At 42.7% G+C, this 13,403-nt stretch overlaps 1 protein-coding gene across 3 annotated transcripts in view; it reads left to right on the top strand.

Annotated features, from left to right (window-relative positions):
* The window catches only part of ATP8B1 (ATPase phospholipid transporting 8B1), a 128,317-nt gene extending 124,541 nt beyond the window's left edge, over positions 1 to 3,776 (top strand). For all 3 annotated transcript variants that reach the window (XM_011288155.4, XM_045042408.1, XM_045042409.1), the window contains 2 exons: positions 858 to 988; positions 2,162 to 3,776. In XM_011288155.4, the coding sequence (XP_011286457.1) occupies positions 858 to 988; positions 2,162 to 2,386 (356 nt within the window). In that variant the 3' untranslated portion in view covers positions 2,387 to 3,776. The remainder of the gene's footprint in view (positions 1 to 857; positions 989 to 2,161) is intronic.
* The last annotated feature ends 9,627 nt before the right edge of the window (positions 3,777 to 13,403 follow it).

The raw sequence follows: 13,403 nt of genomic DNA, 5'->3' as shown, positions 1-13,403 counted from the left end.
TTTAAAATTGGGTAGTAATATGATTACCTGGTTGTATGATAGAATTACTTCCTCTGCCATAAACCAGCAGCGAACTGCAGTGGAAAAAGTATGGCTCTAGTCAAATGGATGTGGGTTTTAGTTTAGAAGTGGCCATTGGTAGTTTTGTTACCCTGGGCGAATCTTTTTACTTCTCCACAATTTTCTTATGAGGCAAAGAGGAAACTTATTTATCCCTCAGAGCTGACTAAATAGCATGACCCAAATAAAACACCTAGTGTTAAGACCAGTCATACAAACGGCAGTGCTAATTGTTATTGTTATCTGGAGTTTCAAACTATAAACTTTGAAAAATAAATTCCTGGAAAAATTGAGAAGTATAACAGATTGCCTAATTTTGCATTTTTACCTAATACGATGTCAACAAACATACTTTTTATTTTTTGCTTAGTCATTTGCTGATGTACATTTGTCTTCCTGATTTTGTTTTGCTTAGTCCTAATTTTTTTTTTTTTAACGTTTATTTATTTTTGAGACAGAGAGAGAGACAGAGGATGAACGGGGGAGGGTCAGAGAGAGGGAGACACAGAACCCGAAATAGGCTCCAGGCTTTGAGTGGTCAGCACAGAGCCCGACGCGGGGCTCGAACTCATGGACTGCGAGATCATGACCTGAGCCAAATTCGGACGCTTAACTGACTGAGCCACCCAGGCGCCCCTGCTTAGTCCTATTTTAAAATGTTCATTCCTTCAGCAGTGATGGAATGTTCTGGGGAGGCCAATCTGATTGTAAATAGACAATGCATGTAAGGGTTACGGAATATTAACTATGCTCTTCAGATGAAGGACCTCTGTGATTCATCCTCCACGTTTCTGCAGGCACAGCATCAAATGCCTTGAGACAGCCATACATTTGGTTGACCATCATTCTGACCGTTGCAGTGTGCTTACTGCCCGTCGTTGCCATACGCTTCTTGTCAATGACCATTTGGCCATCAGAAAGTGATAAGGTACAGAAAAACCAGTATTCTCCTCATTCTGAGTGCCCCTCACAGAAATCAGAGCGTGTCCCCACAGCAGCTTTCCTGCAAATTCTAAACTCCTGGGAACTTTGGTATGGAGGTTTATTTAATACTACTTCTCTTTAACTCCGTCTTGCAAAGAAGTCCTTTGGGACAGGGATTTTTCTTTTCATGCTTTTTATTTTAAACATTATCAAAGGGAGAATAGTATAATGAACCCCCATATGTCTATCCCCTAATTTAACAATTACAATATTAACATTTTGCCCTGCAAATAGGTTGGGGTATGTACGTGCATATAGAAAATGCCACCTCTTCTGGTGGGATGTCTGAGCTACAAGTTGTTCAAACAATGTATCACTTCAATTCACATAATCAGCAGCAGGCTTCAGGCTCTGGTGACTGAGCACCTAAACGTCTGTCAAAAGCACTGGGGTTCTTTCCATCTCTCCCCTCTGCTATCCTCATTATGAGCTTCACCTTGAAGTTGGGGGGATAGCTACTGCAGTTCCAGGCACCTCCTTCTGACACACCCGTCCAGATGAAGACAGGAGACTGCTCCATAGCTTTCTCTTAGCAGCCCGAGAATTGTGCATGGGAGGGCCCAGGCCACATCATGCAGATCTCCTTAGCCAGATGAGGTCACACGGCCATTGCTGGACTCGTGCGGAGCAAGGGAAGTCAACCAGCCCTGTTCCTGGGAGCAGTCTCCACAGCCCAAGAGGGTTGTGGCTGTATGCAGGAACGGTGTTCTTGACTCTACTCCTTCTTCATCAGGAAGGAGAGAGAAGATGCTAGGCAAGCAACCTTCAGTGCCCCCTAGATATTCTCCCATGTCTGCTGACCAGAAGATGCAGTAGCAACAAGGGAAAGGGAAGGACGGAATTTTCTCTCGAATCTGTCCCAGTCTAATTTCTCAGTGGCAAAGAACGGTAGTGGAGGCGAGTGGGAATTCCGGCTCCCCGTTTTCTAGAAGGTCCGAGACCTTGAAAGTGTTACGTAACCGCTCGGCGTGCCATCCCCTGTAAAAGGAGCAGGGCGATGCCGCCTTAAACAAGACAGACGTCGGGGGGGCCCCCACCCCCTGGGCGTTAGTGCCCGTCCACCTCCGCCACCACAGCCCTTCCATTTCACTGTCGGCCTCGCCCCCTCCCCCCGCAGATCCAGAAGCATCGCAAGCGGTTGAAAGCGGAAGAGCAGTGGAAGCGGCGGCAGCACGTGTTCCGCCGGGGCGTGTCCTCGCGGCGCTCCGCCTACGCCTTCTCGCACCAGCGCGGCTACGCCGACCTCATCTCCTCCGGGCGCAGTATCCGGAAGAAGCGCTCCCCGCTGGACGCGATCATAGCCGAGGGCACCGCGGAGTACCGGCGGACTGTGGAGAGCTGATGCGGCGGCGAAGCCGGCACACACACCCACACACAGATGTCTATTTTTTTATGAAAGACTCTCAGGACTTTTTAAAAAACCAAAAACTGAATTTGTCACGAGGATGTTAAAGACAACAACTTTTGTAACAAACCACTTGGGCTGGACTATTGCAATGGCGAAGCCAAGAATACCTTTTTCAAAAGTCCTCTTGTTCAACTGCTTGTGTCCATTAGGCTTCAGAGGGGATGTCATAATCCAGTCTCGATCTGGGACAGAATTAGAAACTTGTATTTCAGTGCAAATGGTACCGCATTATAAAATTACAATGAGATCATTCCTACCTGGGATCTTCAACATACATAACCAGAGGGTTTTTTTTTTTTTTTGCCCCATTGGGTACCTTCTTAACAAAGACCTTTTATTTATAATGGCCACGACAGAAAAAAATCCTGAATGTTCATCACCTGGAAGATAATGAGCTGCATGGTTTCATGTTCTCCTGTTGGTTCAATCAAGGAAAATCACTTCACATTTCATAAGTACAAGGTTTCAGTCTGCTTCGGTTTACTACCAGGTTAAAAGTGTGCATCACCTACGTTTACTCTTACTACTGCATATTTTAGCCACTTCCTTCCCTCCATTTTGAAAAGATGCATTTAAATATTTATGGACTTTTTTTTTTAAGTTCTTAAAAACTAAGGGTAGCCGTGATAAATTGTGACTTTGTAACGCTTTCTTTTGAAAAGCAAACTTCGTGCCTGCCTACATGTGTTTTAAGGGATTTGAACAGAGACCCCACTTTTTCACTTGTCTTCAGAGAAAAAAAGGCTGTTGGCAGCCACATTTCTAACAGAGTATCCTTTAAAACTGAAAATGATTTTAAGCAATTATGGAAACTATCCTCAAAGAGGCAAAAGTTATTTTTCTCGAGGCTTTTCACACACTAGTTTTTCACATGCTAGTTCCCATATTCTAGTGAAGATACAGAAGTGTTTTCAATAATTCTGTTCTTTACCATTAGGCTGTGAATGTTCACAATACCTGTCCCTTTGAATTCCTATGAGGAAATCACAACATGTATATCATTCATATTCTAGGAATGATAAAAGAATGTATGGCTCTTTATTCTATGGAAGTAAAGTTCTGGAAGTTTACAACTCTTGTACATAAACTGTAAATTGTTTTTCTTTCTTTCTTTGGTAAAGAAAAGTTTGCTTGTATTCTCCGTTTTCTCTCCTGTTTTGTGAATTGTGGGAAAGGTCGACAACGCAAATGTGTCAAAGACTTACACTGCTGGGTGCAATATTAACAATTGTAAAATGCAAATTGCTTTGGATAAATTATTTCTATATTCTGTAAATCAGATTTAATGTATATTTTTGTTTAAAAAATAAATGCTTTAGTAAAATCTTTGGAAAGGATATTTCAAGTAGGGTATGTGACAGAAGAATCTAGGTCTGCAAGGTTTCTAAAGAAGCGCAGGGGTCCTTTGGTGAGAAATACAAGTTAGGGGCAGGGTACTGAGTATTAGGGGAGCAGCTACTGAGAAAAGGCCATTAGACCTGAAAGGCGGTGGGTATGGATTTATAGTTGGCAAGACCAGCTGTGTCCAGGGAGGGTGGATCTTAGCATACTTAGATGAGGCACGATTTTTTAAAATGACCTAGGTTCTGAAACCAGAATAAAAACATAGGTAACTTTCCACCTATGGGGCTGGGAAGTGAGCAAATGATCAAAGGGGAATCAGGATGCTGAAGGGCAGGAGAGCAGAGGAGGCAGACCGGAGGCTTGAGTCTGGGAGGGCTGAATGGCTGAGCCAGCTGCAGAACAGGCAGGCAGCTCCCAGACAGTGACCCCACTAAGGAAATGGGACTGTGACACAGAGAAGGAGGTTCTCTGCAGGAAGACATCGGTGGGGGGCTTCTTTGGGAGGCACAATTGCCCAGATGACAGTTTCAGCCTAGGGGTGCTTTATATGGTGCGAAACCAGGACCTGCCTCTTTCCTATTCCACAACTGACAGTCTCCTCCTGGAGGAGAACTTCATGTCCGGATCTTTGGAAATGGGGTAAAAGGAGATGGGACAGATTAGACTCCGCAACAGAAATTGTATGAGGAAAAGTTCTGAGCAGACCTGGGAGATAATCCCTCAAAAAAAGAAAAAAAGAAAAAAAAAAAAAAAGGCCACTTTTCTTCCTAGGATGTCCTACTGTATTTAAATTGGTTGAGGAATATACTGTTTTAATCAAAGAGCACCACCTAAAGGTTCGTACTGATGATCAGTACCAGAAACTCCAATAATGATATCCAGTGGGGATTAAATGGCTCTAAAGAGGCTCCAAGGTGACAGCAAAACGTACCTTAATGGAGTCTGTATTTTAAGTTGTTGCCTTCATGTGATGTGGATGAAGCTTAGTAAAACTGTAAGACGGTTTCTCAAAGTCCTATCAGAATCTGCTTGAAAGTTGTAGCTACAATAAAACTTCTGGTGCATTTATAATTACAAAAAGGCCTATGAAAACACTGTAAAAATTGACTGTCTTGACTTAAATAGACATTTCTTCGAAGAGGATATATACACGGCCAACAAGGGTATAAAAACGTCCTCAACATTAGTCATTAGGGAAATGCAAATCAAAACCACAGTGAAATACCATTTCACACCCACTAGGATAACTATAAAAAAAAGGAAGGGCACCTGGCTGGCTCAGTCAGTAGAGCATGTGACTCTTGATCTCAGGGTTGTGAGTTCAAGCCCCAAGCTGGGCTTGGAGCTTACTTAAAAAAAAAAAAAAAAAAAAAGTGTTGGCAAGGATGCGGAGAAACCGGATCCCTCGCCCACTGCCGGTGGGAATGTGAAGTGTTGCACCCACTGTTGGAACAGTTTGGCAGTTCTACAACAGGAACAGAATTACCATATAAACAGCAATTGTCCCAAATAGGTATATATATACACGCCAAAACCTTGAAAATGAGCACTCAGATACCTGTACATGGATGTTCACAGCAGCACTTACAACAGCCAGAAAGGAGAAACAACCTAAACGTCCATCAACAGATGACTGGATACACAAGGGATTTACATAAAATGGAATATCATTTAGTCAAAAAAAGGAATAAGGCTCCTTCAAGATGGAGACATAGGAAGATCCTGAACTCCTCTCCTCCCACAGACACACCAGATGTACAGCTACAAATGAACAATTTCCTCTGAAAACCAAAGCTGAGGGACTCCTAACATCAGGCAAACAGCTCGCAGTGAAGTGTTTAGGAAAGGCAGAGATGCAATCTTGCCGAACCACCCCCCCCGCCAGCATTGGAAATCCAGAGCTTCTCAGGGAGGAGTGAAGGGTTTGAACCCTCCATCGGGAACCCCAACTTCTAAGACCTACCGCTGAGAGATAAGCCCCTGAAACTTACAGCTTTGAAAGCCCACAGGGTTTGCATCCCTGAGACCCAAAAGGCTATCGTGCAAACTGAGAAATGGCTGTTGAAGGGCTCAGGCCCCTGGACTCACCGGCACCAGGCCCAGTGCAGAAGCAGCTAGACTTTACGTGAAAGCAGCTTCTTTACCTATCTTAAAGCATCGGCCTGAGAGGCAGGCATCTAAGTCAGCACATATCTAGGGGCCGGCCTGCCGGCATACTCTCCAAGGATGGAGGCCAGTAGACACTTAAAAAAAAATTCTTTTTAATCCAGGCTCCTTCTTTTTTTCCCCCAGCAGGCATCATCTTTATGCCCTCCCTCCGCTGCCCTCCAGAGCACCAGCATCTCCCAGAGGGGAGCTGTTACATGCACCTGGTATTGGTTTTATACCGGGTGTCTCCGTTTTCGCAACTGCCAGCCAGTGTGAACGTCCCTTGGGTCACCTGGCTCTGGGGGCCAGCAGCGCCTACATTCTGGGGACCCACAAGACTGTAACAATTGGAGAGACAGTTCATGGCCAGCTAACACCACGGCAACATCTGCCCAGTGTTCCTGTGATAAAGGACTGTTGTGCTTGTCCTGGAGCTTCGGCCTGAGGGGCAGGCTTCTGGCTTGGCACACGTCCGGAGGCCCATTGAAGGACTCTCGGGGAAGGGAGGCTGGTGGACACCATGCTTGCCCTCTTTCTCTGCCTCACTCCGGCTTGTCAGTATCTCCCAGAAAGGAATTCAGACCCTCATCGGGTGCCCCGATTCTTGCAGGTGCTGCAAGGTGACATCTCTAGACCGCCTGGCCGTGGTGGCCGACCGGCTAATGAGTCACACAGGACTGTCACCAACAGAGAAAGAGTTTTTGTCTACCATTTCCAGAGCAAAGCAAGAGGCAACGGTCCGAAGAGCCCAAACGTTCTGTGAAAGAGGCCTATTGGCTAATCTCCATGGCTACGTCTGAGGGATAGACTTGCAATCAAACACACATCTAAGGGCCGACTGCAAACCTTTCCGGAGACCTCAGACGGCTATCTTTCTGTTCTCTTTCTGCCGTGCTCCAGTATCTCCCAGAGGGGAGCTTGTACAACGTCCGGTGCCCCGTTTCTACATCTGCAGCCTTGTTTTCTGCAGCTACCACCTCACGGATGCCCCTTAACTGCTCCGCTCTGGTGGCCAGCAGGGTCGGCATCCCTGTATCCCGTACGACTGACTGCCACAAACGGGCAGACAGTCTCTGGCCTGCTGCAAACCCCAGGGCACAATACAGACTGAAACACACCCCCATTCTTCCTGTGAGAAGGGACTATTTCCGTGTCCTGGAGCTTTCGACCGAAGGGGCTGGCTTTTGGTTTGACATACGTCTAGAGACCTACTAAGATGCTGTACTTAGCCGGTAAGTCAGTAGATGCCGCCCTGTGCCCTCCATCTGCCTTGCCTCAGATAGCTGGTATCTCCCAGAAAGGAGCTCATATAGTTGCCTGGCACCCTAATGTTTGTGACTGACGCTCAGGGTGCCCAGCCTAGGTAGCTGGCAGGACCTAATGCTTGCAGTCCTATAGGACTGTATATATTTGTATACTTTAAAAGCTGCTGCCTGACAGTCTGATTTACGTACAATCAGCCTGAATCTAGGTGCTGACTTAGGTCCTCCTCCAAGGGACAGCTAAAGAATACAATAAATGAACTGAAAAATAACCGGAGGGGTTCAACAGTAAACTGGATGAAGAAGAAGAAAGGACATGAAAACTCAAATACAGGGCAGACAGAACTCAGCCAATCAGAGCAGCAAAAATAAGGAAAAAAAAAAAAACCCAACAATGTAGAAAAGAGAGCTTATAGGACTTATGAAATAACATCAAACAGACCAATATTTGTATTAAAAGTTTCCAGAAGAAGGAGAAAAGAGAAAGGGGCAGAAAGCTCATCTGAAGAAAGAACAGCTACCTGAAAATTTCTCTGAGCTGGGGACAGAAACAGAAATCCAGATCCAGGAAACCCTGAGAGTTCCAAATACAAAGCTGAAGAGACTCAAACGCATTATAATTACAATGTCAAAAGTTAAAGACAAGGAAAGAATTTTAAAAGCATCAAAAGAAAACCAATTTCTTACGTAAGAGGGATTTTCCTCCGTAAGATCAGATTTTTCAGGAGAATTTTGGTGACCAGAAGGGAGTGTTATTCAAAGTGCTGAAAGAAAAAAACTTCCAGCCAAGAATACCTACTGTACCTGACAATGTTTTCATTCAGAATTTAAGGAGAGATAAAGAGTCTTCCAGACAAGCAAAAAGAAGTTCATCAGCACTATACTAGCTTTAGAAGAAATTTAATTTTCTTTTTGAGAGAGAGAGAACCAGAGAGGAAGGGGCAGAGAAAGAAGGGAACAGATCTGAAGTGGGCTCCATGCTGAGAGCAGAGAGCCTGATGTGGGGCTCAAACTCACTAACCGTGAGATCATGACCTGAGCCAAAGTTGGACACTCAACCAAACGAGCTACACAGTCGCCCTGCCTTAGAAGAAATTTTAAAGAGATTTCTTGAAGCTAAAATGAAGGGTGCTAATTAGTAACGAGAAAATACAAAAGTATAAATCTCACTGGTGAAGGTAAATACATAGTAAAATTCAGAGTCTAATGTTGTAAAGGTGGTGGGTTAATCACTTACAAAGCTTGTATGAAAGCTGAAACATGAAGTAGCAAAGACAGCTATAACTATGATAATTTATTAAGGGATACACAAAATAAAAAGACAAATTGTGAACAAAAATGTAAAACAGGTGGGTGGGGGTTAAAAATGTAGAGCTTTAGAAGATGTTCAAACTTAAGTTCTTATCAACTTAAAACATACTGTTATAAGTTGTTACATGTAAGCTTCACAATAACCAGGAAGCGGAAACCTACAGTAGATACACAAAAGATAGAAAAAGAATCAAGCATACCATTATAGAAAATCACCAAATCACAAGGGAGGAGAATAAGGGAAAAAGAAAAGAACTACAAAACGGCCAGAGAACAATTGACAAGGTGACAATTAAGTACATACATATCAAGAATTACTTTAAACATAAAAGAACTAAATTCTTTAATCAAAAGACACAGAGGGGTGCCTGGGTGGCTCAGTCGGTTAAGCACCCGACTTCAGCTCAGGTCATGATCTCGAAGTTTGTGAGTTCGGGCCCCACATCAGGCTCTGTGCTGACAGCTCAGGGCCTGGAGCCTGCTTCGGATTCTGTGTCTCCTCCTCTCTCTGCCCCTCCCCTGCTCATGTTCTGTCTTTCTCTGTCTCTCAATAATAAATAAACGTTTAAAAAAAAAAGCCAAATGTACAAAAGACACAGAGTGGCTGAATAGATAAAAGACCCATCTATATGCTGCTTACAACAGATTCACTTCAGATGGAAGGACACACACAGACTAAAAGTGAAGAGATGGAAAAAGATAGCCCTTGCAAAAGGAAACCTTAAAAAGAAAGCTGGGGTGGCTATAGTTTCAACAAAGATTGTAATAAGAGACAAAGAAGGTCATTATATAACAATAAAAGGGTCACCCACCAAGAGGATATAGCATTTGTAAATATGCACCCCAAAATGGTAAAATATAGAAAGCAAATATTAACAGACATAATGAGAGAAATAACCAGTAATACAATAATACTACAGTACTTTAACACATTCCAATTTCATCAGTGGATAGATCGTCCAGACAGAAAATCGATAAGGAAACACTGGCTTTAAAAAATACATTAGGCCAGATGGATGTAACAAACATATACAGAACATTCCATCCAAAAACCAAGTCTCAACCGCACAAAGAATATTCTCCAGGACAGATCACATATTAGGCCACGAAACAAGTCTTAATAAATTTAAGAAAATTTAAATCATATCAAGCGTTCTTTTTCTTACTATAATGGATGAAACAAGAAATCGGTTACAAGAAGAAAACTGGAAAATTCACAAATACATGCACATCATACAACATGCCACTGAACAACCCATGAGCAAAAAAAAATACCAAACAGAAATAAAAAAGTGTTTTGACGAAGATGAAAATACAACATACCAAAACTTATAGGATGCAGAAAAAGCAGTTCTAGGAGGGAAGTTCACAGCAATAAATGCTTACCCCAAGAAACAAAAAAAAATCCAGAAAAGCAAAACCTAACTTTACACACCAAAGAACAAGAAAAAGAGGAGCAGGGCCCAAATTTAGTAGAAGAAAAAAATAACAAAGATCAAAGCAAAGATAAGTGAAATAAAGACTAAAAAAAGCAACAGAAAAAGATAAATGAAAGTAAGCTAGTTTTTGAAACAATAAACAAAATGTGTAAATCTTTAGCTAGACACACCAAGGAAAGATTGGTGCCACAGAAATACAAAGGATCATGACTGACTGCTGGGAAAATTATACTCTAAACTGAACAACCCAGAAGAAATGAGAAAAATTCCTGTCAACCTACAATCTATAAGACTGGATCATGAAGAAACAGAAAATCTAAACAGACCAATTTTACTAAACTAGTAAGGAGACTGAAGCAGTAATCAAAAACCTCCCAACAAACAAAAGTCCAGGACCAGAGAAGTTCACTGGTGAATTTTACCAAATAATGCCAATCCTTTCTTTTAGAACTCTCCGAAAAAACAGAAGAGGAAAGAGTACTTCCCAATTCATTTTATGAGGCCAGCATTATCCTGATATATACCACAAGAAAATCACAGGCCAATATACTTGATGAACATAGATGCAAAAATCCTCCATAAAATATAGGTAAACAAAATTCAATGACACATTAAAAGGACCATATGCTTAGATCAAGTGGGATTTATTCTAGGGATGCAAAGATGGTTCAACATCCACAAATTAATGTAATATAACACACTAACAAAATAAATGAGAATCACAAAATCATCTCAAAAGATGAAAAAAAAAAAAGCATTTGACAAAATTCAACATCCACTGAAAAAAACTCTCAACAATGTGGGTATAGAGGGAATGTACCTCAACATAATAGAGACCATATATGACAAGCCCGCAAGTAACATGATATTTAAAGGTAAAAAGCTGGAAGTTTTCCCTCTATCATCAAGAACTAGACATGGATACCCACTCTCCCCACTTTTATTCAATAAAGTATTGAAATGCTAGCCAGAGAAATTAGGCAAGAAAAAGAAATAAAAGGCCCACAAACCAGAAATGAAGAAGCGAAACTGTAACTATTTGTCAATGACATGATATTATGTATAGCAAATCCTAAAGACATGACCAAATAATCTGTTAAAACTAAAAAACTCAGTGGAATTACAGGATACAAAATCAGTACAGAAAAATCTGTTGCATTTCAATATGCTAATAACAAAGCAGCAGAAAGAATAATTAAAACAATCGTACTTACAACTGCATCACAAAGAATACCAGGGAATAAATTTAACCAAGGAGGTGAGAGAACTGTACACTAAAAAATATAAAATATTGATAAAAGCAAATGAAGATGACATAAATAAATGGAAAGAAATTCTGTGCTCATGGAATAGAAGAATTAGTATTGTTTAAATGCCCATACTATCCAAAGCAATTTATAGATTTAATGAAATCCTGGTCAAAATTTCAATGGTATTTTTCACAGAAATAGAACAAACAACCCTAAGATTTGTAGGTAACCACAAAAGACCATGATTATCCAAAGAAGTCTTCAGAAGTAAAAACAAAGCTAGTGGAATCATACTCCCTGATTTCAGACTATGTTACAAAACTATAGCAATCAGAACAGGGTGGTATCGGCATAAAAACACACAGATCAATGCAACAGAATAGAGAAATAAACCCACACACATACAGTCAATTAATTTACAAAAAAAGAGCCAAGAATATACAATGGGGAAAGAACAGCCCTTCAATAAATGGCGTTAGGAAAATTGGACATCCACACGCAAAAGAATGAAGCTGGACCAGTATCTTACACAATCCACAAAAATACACTCCAGGGAAGATGGTGGAGGAGGATCCTAGGTTAACCTTGTCCACAGATACACCACCCACACTCGTGTAACTGACCCAGAAAATGACCCAAGGACTGGCAGAATGGCTCTTGAGAGGTAACTGTAGAAAGGAGGCTACATCCAAAATGGTAGGAAGGGCAGAGCCGGTTAAAAAGCAAACCAACCTACGAGACTAATCACAAATGGGAGGGACACACCGTGTGCACAAAGGGAAAGGAACAGATCCCACACCAGGCACTCTGGACACAGGGGACGTACACTGGGAAGACAAATCCCCGTAACACGTAGCTTTGAGGACCAGAGGGGCTTAACTTCGAGTTTGTACAATTAGTGGGGCTTAACACCAGAACTTTAAAAATCAGTGGGCTGTCTCTGGGAAAGCCGGAAAGCAAGGGCATAGGAAACGGTCCCTGCCATATACAGTGTATATATACAGTGTGTGAGTGAGTGTGTGTGTGTGTGTGTGTGTGTGTGTGTATACATATATATATATATATACACAGTGTATATATATAGCATATATATACATACAGTGGAATAGTACTCAGTAATGAAAAAGAATGAAATCTTGCCATGTGCAACAACGTGGATGGAACCGGAGGGTATTACGCTACGTGAAATAAGTCTGAGAAAGTCATAAAGGTTTTCACTCATATGTGGAATTTGAGAAACTTAACAGAAGACCACAGGGGAAGGGAAGGAAAAATAAGTTACAGAGAGGGAGGCAAATCAGAATAATCTTAAATACAGTGAACAAACTGAGGGTTGATGGGGGTGGGGGTTTGAGGGGCAGGGGAAATGGGTGATGGGCACTGAGGAGGGCACTTGTTGGGATGAGCACTGGGTGTTGTATGTAAGTGACAAATCACAGTAATCTACTCCTGAAGCCAAGACTACGTTGTGTATTAGCTAACTTGACAATAAATTATTAAAAAAATAAAACACACCACCAACAAAAGATAATATAAAACAAACAAACAAACAAAAAACAAAACAAAAAAATCCCCCCCAAAGAATCAGCAGTTTGAAAAGTGCCTGGGGTACACGGGAAGGAGATTTGTTTACTAACCTCAAAACATGCACTGGAGTGGCAGAGATCTTTGGGAACTTCTCCAAGAACCAAAGGGCTGGTGGGCACTATCTGCCCTCACCCAGCCTAGACACACAGCCAGCTGTGGGAACCAACGTGAACCCTCACCACCTAGCTTGCTAACACCACATCCTGCCCCTGCATTCTCCTGTGGACTACCCGATCCGACTGCCCCGCTCGGCGGGAGTCCATGCAAAGTGACACCACAAGCTTCTCCTTGTGCAAGCGGCTCCCTACCAGCCACTCCAAAGTGACTCCTGCCCTGGGGACAGGGGAAAGTAACCGGCAAGAGGCTGGGTGCAGACATCTGATCTGACCGCTGGCCCTGCCTATGAACAAAAGCCTCACAAGGAGCAGTACAAAGAGAGAGCCCGGCAGTTCCGGGTCACCACAACCCCAGCAGACTGACTGGGGACAGATGTCAGGTCTGACTGCGGGCCCCGCCCATCAGTAAAAGCCTCTCAGGGGGCAACGCAAGGAGAGCGCCCTGAAGTTCAGTGTGACCAGTTCTGGCAGATGGGCTGAGGGCAGGCATCTGG

This window comes from Felis catus, chromosome D3 (genome assembly GCF_018350175.1).
Source record: "Felis catus isolate Fca126 chromosome D3, F.catus_Fca126_mat1.0, whole genome shotgun sequence".
NCBI lineage: Eukaryota > Metazoa > Chordata > Mammalia > Carnivora > Felidae > Felis > Felis catus.
This window is presented reverse-complemented; position numbering and strand designations above follow the sequence as displayed.